This window comes from Vipera ursinii (assembly GCF_947247035.1).
Source record: "Vipera ursinii genome assembly, chromosome: Z".
NCBI classification, from domain to species: domain Eukaryota; kingdom Metazoa; phylum Chordata; class Lepidosauria; order Squamata; family Viperidae; genus Vipera; species Vipera ursinii.
The window spans coordinates 2,957,849-2,979,954 of NC_139517.1; the positions used below are offsets into that span (position 1 = coordinate 2,957,849).

A 22,106-nucleotide genomic window follows, 5' to 3' on the forward strand; every position below is an offset into this window, starting at 1 on the left:
TGCTGGGACGGTTGATATATGGGCTCAGATCATTGGAGTGTATCTGGGCCCAATTGGAGTCCTCTTCGAAGGAGGCAGATTGGGAAGTCACAATCCTGCCCCCTTCTCCCAGGAAACGGTAGGCCTTGGAGCCAGGAGCGTAGCCCAAGAACCTTAGTCTCTGGGAGACAGATCTCCCCTTCTTCCGCAGCTGCTTGGGGATGTGAACCCATGCATAGGACCCAAAAACACGTAAATGTCCAAGATTTGGTTTCCTACCATGAACTAGGAAATATGGGGTCTGGTTCACAACACTGCTCCAAGTGCGGTTTAAGGTATAATTGGCGTATTTTACCGCTTCTGCCCAGTATGATTCTGCGACCCCTGCGTCTGCAATCAGACTACGCATCATAGTTTGTAGGACTCCATTTCTTTTCTCTGCCACACCATTCTGAGCGGGGGTGAAAGGCGCGGTAAGAAAATGGCGGATGCCCTTACGCTTTACCCAGTCCTGGAATTTTCGGGACATGAACTCAGCCCCGCGGTCGCTCTGCAGTTGTGCAATCTTGGTTTTATACTGGGTCTCTACAAGGTTGTAGAGTGATTTTATGGCATCAAAAGCTCCAGATTTTTCTGTGAGGATATACACATGGCCGTACCTTGAAAAATCATCAACTGCAGTGAGAAAATACTGACTTTTCCCTAGAGATGGTGTGAAAGGCCCGACCAAATCAACATGAACTAGTTGATATGGGAATTGGGTCTTCCGCAGTGATGTTTTTGGGATAGGCGCAGCTTTCCTCTTTGACTTCTTACAGATTGCACAGTCCAGGAATACCTCACAATCTTTGAGCTGGACTCCCTCAGCAAACTCTCCCATCTTTTTAACTACAGGGAAGCTTGCATGACCTAATCTTCGGTGCAAAATATGGGCACACTTATCGTGGAGTGGCTTCCCGACTGACACCCTCTTGGCTTTGGTTGCCTTGAGCGGTGCTTCAGTTGACAGCTGAGGTTGGGATTTCTTATCCACACTGCCTTGCTGTGGGGGCTTGGATGCAACCGCTTCACCCTTGCGGTCGTTAAGCAGCCTTGGGGTTGTCTGTGAGGCCCCTTCTAAGGGGGAGAAATATGGCAAATCATTTATGATGGCTATATTTCCAATGACCTTCTGGTCCCGGGTGACATGACCTCCCCCTTTGCGAAATAAAACTTCCACCCCGTCATCGTCACATAACTTGATAATGCTCAACAGGTTGTTGGCAATAGAGGGCGCGTGTAAGACACCTTCAACTTTTCCAAGCCCGGGTAGAGAAACCGTGCCCTCCCCAATAACCAAAGCTTTATCACCGTTGGCCACTTTGACAGATGATTTCATTTTCTTTACCCTTTTAAAACCTTGACTCACATTAGTAATGTGAGATGAAGCTCCAGAGTCCAGCAACCATAAGTCAGTGGAGCTATCAGCTCTTGTGGTGGGGGCACAGGTAGACACAAGATTGTTAGTACTTTTGGCCCCGCCACGGCCCCTTCCTTGTCCCTTACCCCTACCTTGATTGGGACCACGCTTGGGGCCTTGTTGAAAATGGGGGCAGTCCTTCTTGAGGTGCCCCTCAGAGCCACAGGTGAAACACTTGAGTAGAGCATTAACCCACTCTGAGTTGCGGTGTCGTGTGTTGGCTGGCTGGCTGGTGACTCTGTTGTATTCTCCTGTATGTCTACGTCTGCTATCTTCGTCAATGAGTCTGCCCTCGAGGTAGGACAGAGGCATGGGTCCATCCCTGCCCCCTTCCAGGGAAATAATAAAATTGTTCCAACTTTTGTCCAGGGAAGCCACAATAACTGCGACCAAGTTCTCTTCAGGTATTCGGTAATTTTTGGACATTAGTTGCGCCCTGAGGGATTTTAATTTTCCAAGATGTTCTGCCATGCTGGCCCCAAACCTGAGTCTTGTGTTGTAAAACTCAGTAGTGAGTCTGGTGAGAGAACCCATGCTCTTGCTGTTGAATAAATTGTATAATAAGCGCAAGGCTGCGCAAGCTGTGAGTCCATCTGGAATGCTAGGGAACATATTATCATCGATGGACTCCATCAGAATGGAAAAAGTCTGTCTATGAAGCCACTCTTCTCGTGAGCTCCACGGGAAAGGTGGTGGGTTCAGGGCCATTTCAAGAATCCCATCCTTCAATAGACATACCTGCAAATTTCTATTCCAACTGTGATAGTTCTCACCCCCAATTTTCAATTTTTCAAAGTTTGGAGGCAACGGGGATGCAATTAGAAACGTATTATCCCATTCTTGGAGCATTTGGGAGGTTGGCATTGAAAAAAATGGTAAAGGTACCCCTCTAGTGGGCGTTGGTGGTATATTTCTCTGATTTTCAGATGGCCCCCCTTCTGGGTTAAAAAGCCCGTACTGGGCATGTCCGGAAAACATGTGATCAGGGGGTGGGCGGAGCCCAAGATTGCCGGCCGGCACTTGGTTTTTAAAATGCTCTGGAAATCCTTCCTGGAGCCTCCCCGGCCCTGGATTGCCTTGAAGACCTTGGGGATGGCTAAAGCCGATGCTGGAGGAGGGGGCCAACCCCCCCCCAAAGGCCAAGTAAGGAGAGCGCCTGGGCGGGGGCGAAAGGAAGACTGGGGGCCCCGGAGAGAGGGTCGGGGGCCTTGGGGGGTAATGAGCAGTCTTATAGCCATCATAGCTCACGAGGGTTTCTGCTGGAGAGAGCCCAGGAGTTTGCATGTTGCTATGGCAGGATGCCAGGGGTTGCTGGGCCTCCAGACTAAGTTGAGGCCTTTCTTTGTTAGAAAATGTGGGCGCACAGGGGGCTGCCATCTTGCTTCCTGTGCCGGGCCATGCGGTCTCCCTGGGCGCAGCCATCTTGTTTCCTGTTGCCCCAGGAAGCTGGAGGTCGCGGTTAGGCAGGGTATTTCGCGCCGAAAGCCCTGGGGTCCCGGGGTTACTCAGGGTGGCAGGCGCCATATTGAGGGGCCTCGTGATGGCTGAGGGGGGGCTTACCCGGCATCCATAGTCCTTCTGCACTGATGTCCTTCGTGGAGAGGCTTGTGGGGTCTCCTGTACTTCAAGGAGTTTTAGAAGCAGTTCCTTGCATTCTGGTGTAGACATTTGATCCACGCGTTGCTTGCGTTGGGCCCGGAGCGCTTCTGCTGCATCTTGACAGTCTTGGGCGGACTGTAAAACTTCCAAGCTTCCCTCTGTGGCGTGCAGAAGGAGGCCATCTGTGCTCTCACCTGGAGCGGGGCTTGCTTCAGGGGCTAGAGCTGTTAATCTTGATTGAAGACTCCTGGTCACAATCTGCGATTTCCGGCCATCCATTTCAGTTTCAAATCTAGGCATTAGCTGCAGGCTTTGGAAGCGTTCCCTTTAACCATCCTCTGCTACCAACTTGTGAAGCAGCTTTCACAAGAGATCGATGGAACGTTAAGGTGCTTCCAAGCGAAATAGGCAGAATGCATAGATGCAGTCATTATGAAGCTTTATTCATCGACAGGTTATATAAAAAGAGCTATATGGCATGGAAGCATCCATGCTTCTATGAGAGAAGATAGATAGAAAGAGAAGCAGAGCTAGAACAAAGAAGCAGCCCCTGGGCAGAGGTATTTATGGGGGGTCTCGGCCCCTCCCTAGCCATAAAACTCTCTCACCAATGGGGCCTGCTGCAGGGGAGCAAAGAAGCCTCTTTGCTCCATCTGATGACCTATTTGGGGAACTGCCATGGCTGGCACAAAACATGTAACAATCTAGTCCAACCCCCTGCTCGGGCAGGAAACCCTATACCATTTCAGACAAATGGCTGTCCAGTCTCTTCTTAAAAACCTCCAGTGTTGGAGCATTCACAATTTCCGGAGGCAGGTGGTTCCACTGGCTAAATGTCAAGAAATTTCTCCTTAGTTCTAGGTTGCTTCTCTCCTTGTTGAGTTTCCATACGTTGCTTCTTGTCCTGCCCTCAGGCGCTTTGGAGAATAGCTTGACTCCCTCTTCTTTGGGGCAGCCCCTGAGGTACTGGAAGACTGCTATCATGTCACCCCTTCATCCTTCTCTTCATTAAACTGGACATCCCCAATTCCAGCAAACGTTCCTTGCATGTTTTAGCCTCCAGTCCCCTGATCCTCTTGGTTGCTCTTCTCTGCACTCTTTTTTCTAGAGTCTCAACCTCTTTTTTTACATCGTGGTGACCAAAACTGGACGCCGAATTCCAAGTGGGGCCTTACCCAGGCCTTGTAAAGTGGTATTAACCCTTCCTGTGATCTTGATTCTATCCCTCCGTTAATGCAGCCTAGCACCGTGTTGGCTTTTTTGGCAGCTGCCGCACATTGCTAGCTCAGATTTAATTTGCTTTTCGTTGCAGTTATGAATTTGCTGTTTAATGAGATGTTCCTCAGCCGTGGCATCTTGAAGAACTGACTTCAATTCCCAGAATTCCATGTCTTGCTGTGTCTCTTCTCTTGTCTTCATTTGGAGTTTGGTCTTTGCAGAACTCAGTAAGCCTTCAGAATAGCAGAAGAGTTGGAAGGGATCTTGGAGGTCCTCCAGTCCACCCCTCTGCTCAGGCAGGAGACCCAATACCATTTTGGATTGATGGTTGCCCAATCTCTTCTTGAAAACCTCCAGTGTTGGAGCCTCCACAACTTCTGGTGGCAAGCTGTTCCACTGGTTAATTGTTCTCACTGTTAGACAAATTCTCCTTAATTTCAGGTTGCTTTTCTCTTTGATTAGTTTCCATCCATTGCTTCTTGTCCTGCCTTCAGGCGCTTTGGAGAATAGCTTGACTCCCTCTTCTTTGGGGCAGCCCCTGAGATACTGGACCACTGCTATCATGTCCCCCTTTCATCCTTCTCTTCATTAAACGAGACATACCCAGTTCCCGCAGCTGTTCTTTATATGTTTGAGCTTCCAGCTGCCACAAAAAAATAATTTAAAAAATCTGTTCCCCCCCCCATTTTTTCCTGTTTTTCCCCCCAGACCTTCCCATCTCTAGGTGGTGCTCCAGATGTTTTGGGATAGCACCCAAGGTGTCTATTACTGCTACTGCTATTATTACATATACAGGCCATGCCCGATTTACAGCCGTTCATTTAGCGACCGTTCAAACTTACAACAGCACGGAAAAAAAAGTGACTTACAACCGTTTTTCCACATTTACGACCGCTGCAGCAACCCCGTGGCCACGGGATAAAAAATTCAGGCACTTGGCATTATCCGTTTGTCCTTGGAAATCCCACAGCATTTAAAAGTTTAATCAATTTTTCAGCATTTATTTCATCTGCATTACGTATCTACAGTTTATTTAACAGGTATTATTTATTTATGGCTTTATCATTTAATATGTACGATTGTTGATTATTTATTTAATACTTACTGATGTTTGCTTATTTCTGGTGCCCTTATTATTTACTTTGCAGGCGCGCTCATCTATTATTTAATTATTTAATGGGTGCACTGTGTATTTAGATGTGCACTGTTGATTGTTCGATTATTTAACACGTGCATTTTATTAACATAGTTGCGTTTATGCCATAGGCACTGTGTGTGTGTGTGTATGATTTAATAATTTATTTGATATATTTATTTATTTATTTATTTGATTTATTTATTTATTTATTTATTTATTTAGATTTATATACCGCCCTTTCCCATTGGACTCAGGGCGGTTTACAGGATATTTAAAAGAAAATTAATACAAAAGTTAAACTATGATGATGAACATTTTAACTCCGGATTGGAAAGCCGTTAGGAGTTTAAACAATTAAAAGACAGTTCTGGAAGGAAATAAAGAGCGCAATTTTTTATTTTATTTTTTGAGATGCTTTCTTTTTAGAGGGATTGAGCTTCCCCTGCTGAATTTCTGCCTGCGTCGCTTCACGCCTCTCTTTTTTTTTTTTCCCCACACACCCACTCCCTTCCAACGTGGGCCTGTCCCTTTAAGACGTGGGCGGGGCCAGAGCGGGACAGCGCCCTGACGTCCCCGCCCTCCCTCAGGGAGGCCGCCGCCCCTCCCGCTCCCCAACCCGGAAGTGCGTCCTCGTGTGGGCAGCGAGGCCCCCCGCGAACCGCTGAGGGCGGAAGCGATCGACAGACGTGGCTGAGGCTGCCCAGGAGACCGCCTGAAGGACCCCAACGCTTTGGAAGCCCGCCGCTCTTCGATTCAGCTCTTCTTCGGGGTTAAGAAGCGCGCAGCGGAGGTGCAGAGAAGCCGAGCGCGGCCCTTTTTTCTGGAGAAAAAAGACGCCTTAAAGCCCGACGGGAGCCGGCTTAAAAATCAGGCAGCGCTTCGGGCGTCCGCTCAGACTGAAGCCTTGCCCCCCCCCCGTCCCCCTTCAACTGCCCCCCCCGCAGTTTGGGTGGCTGCACTTGTGAACTTTCGCCTTTCTTATTTTTTTTTTTATTAAGGGGCGAAAGAGGCCGCAGGTGGTTTCAGGCAGTGCGCCGGGCAGCCCTAGAGGTGCAGGTGAGAGGGGAGGGGCTCCTTTGGGGGAGGGGGCGCTTTTGGGGAGGGGGCCTGGTGCAGAGACCCTCCCCCGCACCCCCTTTCCCTTCCTTGGGCTGCTCTCCTGCCCACCAGTCTGGGGGAAGGAAAGCTGCTCGCCTTGAGCCTGGCCTGGCCTACCTTTCAGGGCTGTTGTGCAGATAAAAGGGGAGGGGGCAAAGCTAATGCTCTCCCATTTGGGGTTTTTTTTGGGGGGGTGTTGGGGTGGGGGAAAGAGGCATGTTAGGACAGCAGGTCTATCCACAGCTCCCCTCCCCCAGGGCCAAAGGAGACCCCCCCCCCAAATTGGACTTAACTTGCATGGCTTGGGGAGACACCCCCTCCCCCCATCAAGGAAGGGAGTGTGTGTGTGGGGGGGGGGTGTCTCTGAAGCCAGGATCCCTGACGGAGGTATGCCCAACGCCACAATCCTGAACGGGATCAGCAACTCCTCTGTGGAGTCCATGTTTCCCCTTCCCCCACCCCCTCCCCCAAGGGTGTTCCTCAGTTGGTCCTTTGCTAAACAAACAGAAGTTGGCCTGGGTTGGCCCAACCTGCTAACCAGGAAGCCAAACAACCCACCATAGGATAGCAGATTAAGAGTGAAGTCCATCTTGGAAAGGGGGGGTAGACAAGAGGCTGGCCTAGATATACAGATGTCTGGCTGGCTATTGTCTAATTTAATCTCTACCTGTCTACCAATCTATATCTGTTACCTATTTATCTACCTATTGATCCAACCATCCTATCCATCCATCCATCTATCTATCTATCTATCTATCTATCTATCTATCTATCTATCTATATCTATCTATCTTTCTATCTCTATCTATCTTATCGTCTGCCTACTATCGACCTGTCTTCCTACCTACTTAACTATCTATCATTTATACATATCTACCTAGCTAGCTACTTATGATCTTTGTATCTCCCTATCATCTACCTACTTACTTATCCTATCTATCTATGTATCTATGTTATCTATCTATCTATCTATCTATCTATCTATCTATCTATCTATCTATCTATCTATCTATCCATAATATCTCTGTCTGTGTCTGTCTGTCTATCTATCTATCTATCTATCTATCTATCTATCTATCTATCTATCTATCTATCTATCTATCTATCTATCCATAATATCTCTGTCTGTTTCTGTCTGTCTATCTATCTATCTATCTATCTATCTATCTATCTATCTATCTATCTATCTATCTATCTATCTATCATAACTATCTCTCTCTCTCTTATAATATAACAGACATGTATATCTAAGAAATATGTAAGTAATATATATAGTAGACATAAAAAAAATCCCTCTCAGCCTTATGGGTATTTCGGATCCTTTACCAGAGATCTGGGAGTTCTGCACAGGATCTGGCTTGTTCCTAGCCCTGTACTCCTCTGGACAACGAGTGCTGAGTCTGTTTTGGGGATCTTTTGAAATCACAGCCCCGAGTGCTCTTACTACCACTGGGACAGCTTTGGCCTTGACTTCCCACATCCATCTGCTCATATTCTTTCTTCCTGATGTTATTTTCATTTGGTATTGTTACTTCGGTCACCACCACTGTCTTCCGCTCCTTATCTACTATCATGATGTCTGGTTGATTAGCCAGGAACAGGGTTGGTGGTTGAGTTTCCCAAACTTATAGTTTTGGGAGACTTCAATCTACCATCCCTGGGAGGCTCATCTGAGCTAGCTCGGGAGTTCATGGCTTCCATGACGGCCATGGACCTGACGCAAGTAATTTCTGAACCAACTCATGAGGGAGGCCACACTCTTGACCTGATTTTTTTATCTAGACGGTGGTTGGATGATCTTGGTGGGGGCTCTCCATTTATTATGCCCCTGTCATGGACCGATCATCATCTCCTGCGGATGGTCTTCCGTTTTGCCACCCCCCGCCGTGGGGATACGGAACCAATTAGATGGTACCGCCCCAGACGCTTAATGGATCCTGACAGATTCCAAGCGGCGCTGGGGTCCCCACCTGCCTCCATTGCTCACAGCTCGGCGGATGCCTTAGTGGAAACCTGGGAAAGGGCAGCCACTGAGGCACTTGACCGGGTTGTACCCTTGCGGCCCCTGACCCGGCGCAGATCCCAGCGAGCTCCATGGTTCTCCGCGGAGCTCCGGGAGATGAAGCGTCGGAAACGGGGCCTAGAGAGCTGTTGGAGGTCGAGCCGATCCGAACCCGACCGGTTGCGGTTAAGAACCTATATTAGGTCTTATCTCGCAGCGATGAGGGTGGCGAGGTGTAATTACTTCTCTACCCTCATTGCGTCCGCAGATAATCGCCCGGCCGCCCTGTTTAGGGTGACTCGCTCACTTCTTAATCAGGAGGTGAGGGAGGATCCCTTGCAGGGTCGTGCCGAGGAATTTAGTCAACATCTGTCGGATAAAATCGCTCGGATTCGGACCGGTTTGGACTCCAGCTGGGCAGAGTCAGGCGATCAGGACACGGACGGTCTTGTCAATGTTATCTGGGAAGAGTTTGATTCTGTGACCCCTGATGAAGTGGACAGGATTATGGGGAGGCTGAGCTCCTCCACATGTTTGTTGGACCCGTGCCCTTCCTGGCTGGTTTATGCAGCTAGGGAGAGGACACGAGGCTGGCTCCTGGCGGTTATATCTGCTTCTTTGAGTGAGGGTTATTTCCCCACCGTCTTGAAGGAGGCGGTGGTGAGACCTCTCCTCAAGAAGCCTGCCTTGGACCCAGCTGTATTGAACAACTTTCGTCCGGTCTCCAACCTTCGCTTTCTTGCGAAGGTTGTTGAGAGTGTGGTGGCGCATCAGCTCCCTCTGGTCCTGGATGAAGCGGATTATCTGGACCCCTACCAATCGGGTTTCAGGCCCGGGTACAGCACGGAGACGGCATTGGTCGCTCTGGTGAATGATCTCTGGAGGGCTCGGGACAGGGGATATTCCTCTGTCCTAGTCCTATTAGACCTCTCGGCGGCTTTCGATACCATCGACCATGGTATCTTGCTGCGGCGTCTCAGGGGATTGGGAGTGGGAGGCACGGTTCTTCGGTGGTTCTCCTCCTATCTCCTGGGACGTTCGCAGTCGGTGTTGGCAGGGGGGCAGAGATCGACCCCGAGGTCTCTCGCTTGTGGAGTTCCTCAGGGGTCGGTTCTCTCGCCTCTCCTGTTCAACATCTACATGAAACCGCTGGGTGAGATCATTCGTGGTTTTGGAGTTGGGTATCATCAATATGCCGATGATACCCAACTTTTCTTTTCGACCCCAAACCACCCCAGTGATGCCCTCGCTGTGATGTCCCGTTGCCTGGAGGCGGTTCGGGTCTGGATGGGGAGGAACAGACTTCAGCTCAACCCTGACAAGACTGAGTGGCTGTGCATTCCGGCATCCCGGGACATTCAAAATGTTCCACCTCTTTCTATGGGGGGTGAGCTCTTACCCCCCGTGGATAGGGCTCGCAACTTGGGAGTCCTCCTAGATTCACGGCTTACCCTAGAAGATCATGTAGTGGCCGTGACTAGGGGGGCTTTTGCCCAGGTTCGCCTGGTGCGCCAGTTGCGGCCCTATCTGGACCGGGATGCCCTGTGCACGGTCACTCATGCGCTCGTGACCTCTCGTCTTGACTACTGTAATGCTCTCTACATGGGGCTTCCCTTGAAGACCACTCGGAGGCTCCAACTGGTACAGAATGCGGCCGCGAGAGTTGTCTTGGGAGTTTCCCGGTACTCCCATGTTACACCTTTGCTCCGCGAGCTGCATTGGTTACCAGTTGTCTTCCGGGTGAGGTTCAAGGTCTTAGTTATGATCTTTAAGTCCCTACATGGCATGGGTCCGGGGTACCTCGGGGACCACCTGCTGCCGGCTTCAACTCCCCTCCGCCCTGTGCGTTCCCACAGAGAGGGCCTCCTCAGGGTGCCTCCGGTCAGGGAATGCCGACTGGCGGCCCCCAGGGGGAGAGCCTTCTCTGTGGGTGCCCCGGCTTTGTGGAACCAACTGCCGGTGGAGCTCCGGACGGCATCGGACCTCCGAACTTTCCGTCGTGGTCTGAAGACCCATTTGTTTGAATTGGCCGGTCTGGCCTGATGGGGGAGTTGGGTTTTAAATTGTCTTTTTAGATTGTATTATTGTTTTTAATTGGGCACTGATTTAATCTTTGTTTTAACTTTTGTATAGTATTGTATTTTTATTTATATGCCCTGTGAACCGCCCTGAGTCCCCAGGGAGAAGGGCGGTATATAAATTAAATAAAACATAAACAAACATAAACAAACTTCCTGTCTGCACATATGGAGCTTGATTGTGCCACTGGAGGATCTCAAAGAGGGTGGCAGGACATTATATCTGTCTGGATGGACAGACAGACAGGATGGATGGATAGCTAGATATGACGGATAGCTAGATGATAGCTAGATGGATAGCTACATAGATGTGATGGATAGATAAATAGGAAGAGATAGATGATAGATCAGGGGTGTCAAACCTGCAATGTCACGTGACGCGACGTATCGCCACTTTTTTTCCATTGCCGGTAATGGGGTGGGCATGATTTCGCCATGACTGATCCAGCCTGTGGGCCGGCAGTTTGACACCCCTGGTGATTGATAGATAGATAGATAGATAGATAGATAGATAGATAGATAGATAGATAGATAGATAGATAGATAGATATTATGGATATATATATATATATATATATATATATATATATATATATATATATATATATATAGAGAGAGAGAGAGAGAGAGAGAGAGAGAGAGATTATAGAGATAGATAGATAGATATTATAGATAGAGATAGATAGATAGATAGATAGATAGATAGATAGATAGATAGATAGATAGATATTATGGATAGATATAGATAGATAGATATATATAGATAGAGATTGATAGATAGATAGATATTATAGATAGAGATAGATAGATATTATAGATAGATAGATAGAGGAACCCCCTCTGGCAGTTTAAAAAAGAGGAACCCCCTCTGGCAGTTTTAAAAAGAGGAACAAACAGCCACATGCTTCTCCCAGAAGAAGAAAGCAGAAGCCACCAGCCTGATGATGACGGATGGGATTCCATCGAAACGTCGCCCCTACACCTTTAGTTCTACGCGGGGAAAAACCCGAATAACCAAAGATCCATATATATGTATATATATATATATATATATATATATATATATATATATATATATATATATATATATATATAGAGAGAGAGAGAGAGAGAGAGAGAGAGATATTATGGATAGATATAGATACATGAGAGATATTATAGAGATAGATAAATAGATATTATGGATAGATATGAATAGATAGATATGGATAGATAGATATTATGGATAGATAGATAGATAGATTATGGATAGATAGATAGATAGATAGATAGATAGATAGATATGGATAAATAGATGAAAAGATTAGGTAGGTAGACAGGTAGGTAGAATTTCATAGAGTAATATAGTTGGAAGGGACCTTGGAGGTCTTCTAGTCCAACCCCCCCTGCTTAGGCAGGAGACCCTATACCATTTCAGACAACTGGCTGTCCAGTCTCTTCTTAAAAACCTCCCGTGGTGGAGCACCCCCCCCCCATTTCTGAAGGGCAAGCTATTCCCTTGGTCGATTGCTCTCGCCGTTAGGGAATTTCTCCTCAGTTCTAGGTTTGCTTCTCTTCTTGATTAGTGTCCATTCGTTGTTCCTTCTTTTGCCCTTTTCAACTAGTTCGACCCCCTCATCTTTGCCCGAGCCCCTCAAGAGCCTTGGTGGAGCAGTGGGCTAATGCCTCCTTAAGTAACACCAGCTGCCTGCAATCAGTGCAGGTTCGAGTCCCACCAGGCTCAAGGTTGACTCAGCCTTCCATCCTTCCCAGGTAGGTAAAATGAGGACCCAGATTGTTGGGGGCAATTAAGCTGACTTTGTAATAATGCCGCTTGGGGTGTGTGTGTGTGAAAGCCCTAACAAGCAGGCATATACATAGAATGAAGGCTATTGCTAAGCTTGTAAGCCGCCCTGAGTCTTCGGAGAAGGGCGGGATATAAATGCAATTAAAATAAATAAATAAATAAAATAAGTACCGGGACGCTGTTATCATGTCTCCCCTGATGCTTCTGGGAGTTGAAATCCACCCCTCTCAAAGTGGCCGAGCTTGAGAGACGCCATTCCCAAGTTGCTTACTGGAAAAAATGACTCTCTCTTTTTCCCCCCCCTCCACCCCAGCTCTTGCCCCCCCCCGCCCCCCATCCTTGATCCCAAATCCTCCCCAGCATGGCTCCTTCTCCTTTCCTCGCCCTCCTCGCCTCCTTCCTTCCATTTCTAGCCGCGGCCTCGTCCGAGACTCACTATCAGCAGGGATCCAAGGTGATGCTCTACGTGAACAAAGTGGGGCCTTACCACAACCCCCAGGAGACCTACCATTACTACCAGCTCCCCGTCTGCTCCCCAACTCCCATCCGCCACAAAAGCCTGACCTTGGGGGAAGTGCTGGATGGGGACCGCATGGCCGAGTCCATGTACGAGATCCACTTCCGGCAGAACGTCGAGACGAAGATCCTTTGCAAGAAGAAGCTCTCCCCGGATGAGGTAAATCCGCGCCCCCCCCAAAAACGTGGATTGCGGTATGAAGGGATCCCTGGTGCATCCTGAGCGTGGCTGGTTTTCTTGCAGACGTTTCAGGGCCCAACTAGGGAACATCATCAGTGCTAGAAGGGGAGAGGAGGAGGAGGACTAATGGATCCTTGGTGCTGTCTGAGCTTGCTTGCTCTCTTGCGGACATTTCAGGACCCAACTAGGGAACATCATCAATGCTAGAAGGGAGGTGGGGGGGGGGGTTTGTGGAGATGATGATGATGATGATGAGGAGGAGGAGGAGGAGGAGGAGGACTGAGTGGTCCTTGGTGCTTTCTGAGCTTGGCTTGTTTTTTTGCAGATGTTTCACTGTCCAACTAGGGAACATCATCATCTGCTAGAAGGGAGTAGGGTTTGTGGAGTAGAGGGAGGAGGAGGAGGAGAAGAGGGGGAGGAAGAGGAGGAAGAGAGGAGGAGGAGGAGGACTGTGGGGTCCTCAGCGCTCTCTGAACTGGCTTGTTTCCTTGCAGACGTTTCATGACCCAACTAGGGAACATCATCAGCGCTAGAAGGGAGTGTGGGAGGAGGAAGAGGAAAAGACAGGAGGAGGAGTGTGGGATCCTTGGTGCTCTCTGAGCTGGGTTGCTTTCTTGCAGATGTTTCCTGACCCAACTAGGTAACATCATCAGTGGTAGAAGGGAGTGTGGGAGGAGGAGGAGGAATAAGAAGAGCACGGGGTCCTTGGTGCTCTCTGAGCTGGGTGGTTTTCTTGCAGATGTTTCATGACCCAACTAGGGAACATCATCAGTGCTAGAAGGGAAGGGGGATTGTGGAGACAGGAGGAGGAGGAGGAGGACGACAACTGTGGGGTCCTTGGTGCTCTCTGAGCTTGGCAGTTTCCTTGCAGACGTTTCATGATCCAACTAGGGAACGTCATCAGTGGTAGAAGGGAAAGGAGGAGGAGGAGGAGAAAAGAAGAAGAAGAAGAAGAAGAAGAAGAAGAAGAAGAAGAAGAAGAAGAAGAAGAAGAAGAAGAAGAAGTAGAAGTAGAAGTAGAAGTAGAAGTAGTACTGTGGGGTCCTTGCTGCTCTCTGAGCTGGTTTGTTTCCTTGCAGACGTTTCATGACCCAGCTAGGTAACACCATCAGTGCTAGTAAGGAGTGCTGTTTGCTGTCTGTTTATATTCCGGTGTCCTGCCTCCCTGTAGGGGAGGGGGCCGGTCTTAGGCATCCTTTGGTGGGGCTGTTTACCGATGGCTCTGTGGCAGTTTCTTGATTCGGGTATTTTTTTATTTGACGGTTGGTCTGAAGGCGATCTTAGTAAGGCCACACCTGGAATCCTGCATCCAGTTTTGGTCACGTGACCAAAAAAAAAAAGAGGTTGAGACTTTGAAAGGAAAGTGCAGAGAAGAGCAGCTAAAATGATTAAAAGGCCTGGAGACTTAAACAACGGAAGAACGCTTGCAGGAATCGGGTACGGCCAATCTAGAGAAAAGAAGGACTTAGGGGGGACACCATAGCAGTATTCCAGTATTTGGGGGGGCTGTCACATAAAAGGGGGGGTCCACCTATTCTCCAAAGCGCCAGAAGGCAGGACAAGAAGCAACGGATGGAAACTAATCAAGGAGAGAAGCAACCTGGAACTAAGGAGAAACTTCCTAACAGTCAGAACAATCAATCAGCTCTGACTGAATGGTGGGGAATGGAAGGATTTATACTCCTTGCAGAGAGCTGGTCATTTGCCCTCTTGTAGAGAGTCGTTGAGGGCGCTTGGAGGTTTATATGTGTCCTCAGGGTCCACCTGAGTGGTGCAAATGGGTGTGAAGCCTCCTTGGCTGCCGGACGTTTGCTGCCCTGTGTCCTCATCCTGCATCCTGCATCCGAGCAGTCTCCACCCCCATTTGTACCATTCAGATCACCCTGAGGACACAGATAAACCTCCAAGTGGGCTCAACGACTCTCTAAAAAGAAGGCAAATAACCGGCTGTCGGCAAGTAGTATAAATCTTCCATCCGTTCCATTCAGTCAGAACTGAAGAAGCTTCTGGGATGAGAAGTGAAACATCGAACCTGTTGTGATTCCGTGTCAGCCTGCGATCCCGGTAGTTTGAGTCTGGGGCAGGGGTAGGCAACCTTGTCTCTTTTATGACTTGTGGACTTCAACTCCCAGAATTCCTGAGTCAACATGGCTGGTTCAGGAATTCTGGGTGTTGAAGTCCACAAGTCATAAAAGAGCCAAGGTTGCCTATCCCTGGTCTGGGGAATCGGAGGAGGAGGAGGAGGAAGGCTCTGATGAACTGCAGGACTGGCAAACTAATGAAGAGGCTGGTCCACTTGTGATCAAGCTGAGAGCCAGCTGCGCTGGGAAGCTGAGTCAGACTCGGAGGATGCACAGCTGAGAGACCTCAGAGATGCTCGTAAACGTAGACAGGTCACACGAGTAGGACAGAGGGAGGCAACGGGGTGACTCCAGGGGAGGAGGAGAAAGCAGTGAGAAGCCACGCCTTGGGGGCTGTATAACAAAAAAGGGAATGTGTGGGCAGGGCTGGTTGCTGGAGGCAACCGTTTGCAAAGAACTTCAGTGTCAAGAGATCGTGGTCTGTTTATTTTGCCAGTGAGTTATTTGTGCTCCGTTTGGGTTTTGGACAAGGTCTTCGTTGGAAAAGGTTTCTGTTGCTTTTCTTTTTCTGAGACAATTATCAGGTCTGTAACTCATATAAAAAGGGTTTGTTTTCCAGTCTACTGTTAAAAGAGGGGGTTGTCTTTGTGTAGTAACAAGGACGTACGTAGGCCGGGAAAGAACAGAACAAACGAACAACAAAGACCAGTTGCCTCCTGAAAAAGCACCTTTGGGACGACCAAGCCTAGAACAGGGGTCTTCAAACCTGGCCCTTTTATGACTTGTGGACTTCAACTCCCAGAATTCCTCAGCCAGTTGAAGTCCACAAGTCATAAAAGGGCCAGGTTTGAAGACCCCTGTCTTAAAACATGCTGGCTGAGGTATTCTGGGAGTTGAAGTCCACAAGTCCTCAAAGGGCCACGTTTGAAGACCCCTGACCTAGAAGATTGCGAATCTTCGTAGAATTAAGAGAGTTGGTGGCTTCAACCTCTGAGGTCTGGTAGAACTCATTTTCTTTCAGCTCCAGGTTGACTTCTCTTCCTTCCTTCCTTCCTTCCTTCCTCAGGTAGAGCGCCTCCGCCAGGCCATCGAGGAACTCTACTACTTTGAATTTGTGGTGGACGACTTGCCGCTCCGTGGCTTTGTGGGCTACATGGAGGAAAGCGGCTTCCTGCCGCATACCCACAAGATTGGCCTCTGGACCCACTTGGACTTCTACCTGGAGTGGAACGGCGATCGTATCGTCTACGCCAACGTCAGCGTTCGCAACGTCAAACCCACCAGCTTGGACGACATCCAGGGCGTGCTGCCCGTCACCTACACCTACAGCGTCCATTGGTCGGAGACCAGCGCGGAACGTCCAGGGGAACGCCGAGGAAGCCACAGCGGGGACGACGGCTTCTTCCCTCACACCCTGGAGATCCACTGGCTCTCCATCATCAACTCCATGGTGCTGGTGTTCCTGCTGGTGGGCTTTGTGGTGGTCATCCTCATGCGGGTCCTCAAGAACGACCTGGCGCGCTACAACCTGGACGAGGAGGCCTCTTCGTCCTCCTCAGGAGATGACTTTGACCAAGGGGACAACGGGTGGAAGATCATCCACACGGACGTCTTCAGGTTCCCGGCGTATCGCAGCCTCCTCTGTGCCGTGTTGGGCGTGGGCAGCCAGTTCCTGGCCTTGGCCACCGGCATCATCGTGATGGCCCTGCTGGGCATGTTCAACGTCCACCGACATGGGGCCATCAACTCGGCCGCCATCCTCCTCTATGCCCTGACCTGTTGCATCTCTGGCTATGTGTCCAGCAGCTTTTATCGCCAGATCGGTGGCGAGCGGTGGGTCTGGAATATACTGCTGACCACCAGCCTTTTCTCCGGTGAGGTTCCATCTCCTCCGGTGTTTGGAGGCAGTCATCCATCACTTCCTTTGGGGTGGTCCTTTTCCCTTAGCAAAAAGATAGGGATGCTCTAGCCCTTCTTCTGTAGTCTTTATGGTACATTTTATTGGGAGGACTTCTTCCCAGTGCAGCAGTTTGGAGAATGACGGCTCCTTTATGACTTGTGGACTTCAACTCCCAGAATTCCTGAGCCAGCCATGCTGGCTGAGGAATTCTGGGAGTTGAAGTCCACAAGTCATAAAGGGTCCGTCGTTCCCCATCGCTGTGCTAGTGGCAAATTTTGAGGGTTCTCGTCTACGATGGAAACTCGCGAGCAGTGATTCCAAGCCTTGGCAAGGAATTCTGGGAGTTGAAGTCCACCCATTTTAAAGCAGGCTGGCTGGGGAATTCTGGGTGTTGAAGTCCACCTTTGTTAAAGCATGCTGACTGAGGGATTCTGGGAGGTGAAGTCCACCCATCTTAAAGCAGGCTGGATGGATAATTCTGGGTGTTGTAGTCCACCCATCTTCAAGTCGTCCAAGTTGAGAAACACTGCTCTAGGATGGATGGATAGATAGATAGATAGATAGATAGATAGATAGATAGATAGATAGATAGATAGATAGATAGATAGATAGATAGGGCAGACAGAATGAAAGAGAGATAACAGCCCTGTTTTTCTCTCTCCTCTTCATCCTCTGAGCAGCTCCCTTCTTCCTGACCTGGAGCGTGGTGAACTCCGTCCACTGGGCTAACGGCTCCACCCAGGCCCTGCCGGTCTCCACCATCTTCCTCCTGCTGACCGTCTGGCTGCTGGTGGGCTTCCCGCTGACGGTCATCGGCGGCATCTTTGGCAAGAACCGGGCCGCGCCCTTCGACGCCCCCTGTCGGACCAAGAACATCGCCCGGGAAATCCCTGCCCAGCCCTGGTACAAGTCCACGCTGGTGCACATGACCATCGGGGGCTTTCTCCCCTTCAGGTGAGACGCAGGGGGTCCTCGACTTAACGGCCAGAAGCGGGAGCGGAATTTCCATCACCGAGCCAGGCGGTCCTTCAGGCGAGTCCCGCCTGATTTGACGACTCTTTCGGGCCGCGGGGTTTTTTTTTTAAGCGAATCCCTTTCAGCCCAGCTTCCCCCGTTGACTGCGCTGGTCGGAAGGCCGCAGATGGCGACCGCGTGACCCTCGGACACGGCAGCCGTCGTAAAAGGCATCACTAGCCGCCAAGCGCCTAAATTTTGACTGGGTGGGTGCGGCTGCGACGGTCATCCGTGCAAGGGCTGGGTGCAAGTCCCTCCTTCCTGTGCCGTTGTAATTTTCGACGGGCGCTGAAGGAAGGGTTACAAGTTGAGGACCACCTGTATCGTTGTGCTCCGGTGCCTTGACTTCCCCCTCCCCCCTCACTGTTTCCTGGTGATGGAAAAAAGGGGGGGTCAATCCCCCCTGCCCGTTGCTACTTCTCCTTAGTGTGCCCTCCTCACTCTAGAGCCGTGTTTCCCAGCTCCCAGAATTCCCCATCCAGAGTTACAGTTAAAGGAAGGAAAGAAGGGGAAGGAGGGAGGGGGGGGGAGGAAGGAAGGGGAGGGAGGGAGAAGGAAGGGAGGGAGGGAGAAAGGAAGAGAGAGGAAGGAAGGAGGGAGGGAAGGAAAGGTGGAAGGAAGGGAGCGAGGAAGGGAGGGAGGGAGAAAGGGGAGGGAGAAGAAGAGGAAAGGAAAGGAAAGAGTAAGGAAAGAAGGAAAAAGGAAGGAAGGGGAGGGAGAAGAGAAGGAAAGGAGTAAGGAAGAAAATGAAAGGGAGGGAAGGGGAGGGAGAAGGAAAGAAGGAAAAACGAAGGGGAAGGAGAAGGAAAGGGAGGGAGGGAGGGAGGAAAGGAAAAAGAGAGGGAGAAGGAAAGGAAAGGTGGAAGGAAGGAAAGGGGTGAGTGAGGAAGGAAGGGGGGGAGGGAGGGAGGGAGGAAGGAAGGAAGGCCATCACAGTGGGATTCCGAAGTTGGGATGCCATGGGGAGTCGTGAAGCCTGGCTGGGGAATTCTGGGAGTTGAAGTCCACCCACCTTCCAAGTTGCCACGGTTGAGACGACCCCCTTTTGGACACTCGGAAGGAAGACGCCTTCCAGGCTGAGGCCCCCCCAGGATCCGTGCCCGACTCTCACCAACTCCCCTCTTTCCTCCGCAGCGCCATTTCCGTGGAGTTGTACTACATCTTCGCCACCGTCTGGGGCCGGGAGCAGTACACCCTGTACGGCATCCTCTTCTTCGTCTTCGCCATCCTGCTGAGCGTCGGGGCCTGCATCTCCATCGCCCTCACCTACTTCCAGCTCTCGGGCGAGGACTACCGCTGGTGGTGGCGCTCCATCTTGAGCGCCGGCTCCACCGGCCTCTTCATCTTCCTCTACTCCGTCTTCTACTACACCCGTCGCTCCAACATGTCCGGCACGGTGCAGACGGTGGAGTTTTTCGGCTACTCGTTGCTGACCGGCTACGTCTTCTTCCTCATGCTGGGCACCATCTCCTTCTTCGCCTCTCTGAAGTTCATCCGTTACATCTACGTCAACCTGAAGATGGACTAGGCACCCTTCCGTGGGCTCCTTTGTGGCTCGGCCGGACGTGGTCAGTCCACGGACCACCTCCGGCCTTGCTTTGGGAGTCTCTTTCCGGCCGGCTTCTCCAGCCGAGCTCGGAAAACACCGGCTATTTATGATTCGTTCCTTTCTCGGCTGGGCTTTGGGTGGGAGTCCCGGCCTACCGTCATGGTCCTCGCTCAGCTGCCCCAAAAACGGGACCACCGGAGCAGCCTCAAGTTCTCTCCTGCTGGTCAGGACAGGTAGCCAATCAGCGACCCTCCGACGCGTCCTCTAGCCAATCAAATATCCTCTGCTACAGGATCCTCTCTCCTGCCTTTTTAAAGTTAAAAACTGCCTTCCTGCATTGAAATGAATTGCCCGCTGGTAGGAATGGGAACATTTCGAGATTTTTCATTCCCCCCCCGCCCCCAGCTTCAGTTCAACACACACATATACCTAGATGTTTAATTATTATTATTTTTCCCCTGTTGATTATCAGCTAGAAGCTCCAGACTTCTTGATATTTCATTATTTTGCTCCTGTTGACTGTATCAGTTCAATGGATAGAAGCTACATTTAGTTCAACACACATATTCTTAGATATTTTATCATTCCCCCCCACACACACACACCTGTTGATTATCAGATAGGAGCTACATTTCATTCAATACACATTTCTAGATATTTTACTATTTTTCCCTGTTGACTTTATCATCAGTTCAATGGATAGAAGCTACAACTGGCTCAACATTCCTAGATATTTTATCATTTTCCCCCTGCTGACTATCTGATCAGTTAAACGGATAAAAGCTACATTTAGTTCAAAACGCATATTCTTAATATATTTTATCATTTTTCCCTTGCTGACTATCTGATCAGTTAAACGGATAAAAGCTACATTTAGTTCAACACACATATTCTTTATATATTTTATCATTTTTTTCCCTTGCTGACTATCTGATCAGTTCAACGGATAAAAGCTACATTTAGTTCAACACACATATTCTTAATATATTTTATCATTTTTTTCCCTTGCTGACTATCTGATCAGTTCAATGGATAAAGGCTACATTTAGCTCAACACACATATTCCTAGCTACTTTTATCACGTTTTTCCCTGCTGCTTATCTGATCAATAGATAGAAGCCAAATTTGGTTTCCATATACATTTCTAGGTATTTTCCCCTGTGGTCTCTATCTATCAGTTCAAGAGGTAAAACCTATGTTCTGTTCAACACACCTCCCTTTCCTCTAATGCATTCCCTCTCTCCCCAGAGGATTCAGAAAACGCGAACACGTTTTCATCTCGTTTCCCCCCTTTTTTTTTTCCAGCGTTCTTGTTCAGCTTCAGGAAGAGATCCCAGCTAGCCATAACCGGGCACTTTCAAACCTGACCTAGCATAGAAGGAGAAGGATCAACAGGCTGATCCTCACCCAGATCAAACTAGGTCCTGATAGCCCAGAGACACGTTTGAAGATCAGAATTCAGGAGAATTTGACTTGGTTGGGACAGTCCTAACAGTTTGGGGTTAGCTTTCCCAGGCTGCTATGGTCCAGAATATTCTCAATTTTGCACTCTTAGGGCTGATGGGAATTGTGCTTGGAGAGCAACGGGGATTTCCTTCAACCAGGTACCATTTTGGCGAAGAGAAATAAAAAACTCCACTTTCTCCCCGTCGGAGGGCATTGGGAGATTCCGTGAAATTTGGGGTGGGGGGTGGGGGCTGCATCCAAGCTCTGGTTTTAATTTCCTGCAACTTTTTAAGGGCCACCGACGAGATTGGTAGAAGTAATCGGATAATTGTCTTCAGGGATCTGTACAAAGGATTCGGTGCAATGTTTTTTTCAAACTCGGGAGCTGTAAGATGTCTGGGACTTCAACTCCCAGAATTCCCCAGCCAGGGGAGTTCTGGGAGTTGAAGTCCACCCATCTTTACAGCTCCCGAGTTTGAAAAACACTTAATGGGTTTCTGCTGTCGAATGTCGTCACCTGGTTAAATGATATCGTTTGTCCTCCGTCAAACGACTCTTTTCACTCTTTCACTAAGATGTTTTTCTTCCACACCTTTTCCTCACAAGGTGTCTGGCACTCTCTCCCAGGACAGGTGAGAGAGAAAAAAAAATCCCGTCTCTCCCTACCTGGGCGAAAAAATATATATATTATATTAAGGGGGGAAAAAAAGTATATATAAGGAATTATGTATATTAGCAAAGGGTTGAAGTTGGGTTATTTTTTAATTTGACGTCTCGGTTTTGCGTTTCTTTTTACAGATCTTGAAGTTAAATTTTATTAATAAAAAGGAAATGGAAAAAAAACTTACAAAAACAGCCCAGATTCTGCCTTTTTCTCTACGCTGCTCTGTTCCGTACGGGTAATCCTGCACGACCACAACTGAGTCCCAAATTTCTGTCGCTAAGCCAGACGGTTGTTAAAAGTTGAGTTTTGCCCCATTTTGCTAAGCTTGTAAGCCGCCCTGAGTCTTCGGAGAAGGGCGGGATATAAATGGAATTAAAATAAAAATAAAATAAAATAAA

At 49.2% G+C, this 22,106-nt stretch overlaps 1 protein-coding gene across 1 annotated transcript; it reads left to right on the forward strand.

The window, feature by feature from the left end:
• Positions 1–6,319: 6,319 nt before the first annotated feature.
• Positions 6,320–22,027, forward strand: TM9SF1 (transmembrane 9 superfamily member 1). The gene is made up of 5 exons (XM_083377699.1): positions 6,320–6,449; positions 12,671–13,033; positions 16,202–17,009; positions 17,716–17,989; positions 19,184–22,027. Exons 2-5 carry the CDS (start codon positions 12,719–12,721, stop codon positions 19,575–19,577), a joined length of 1,791 nt encoding a protein of 596 aa, XP_083233825.1. The 5' UTR covers positions 6,320–6,449; positions 12,671–12,718; the 3' UTR covers positions 19,578–22,027.
• The last annotated feature ends 79 nt before the right edge of the window (positions 22,028–22,106 follow it).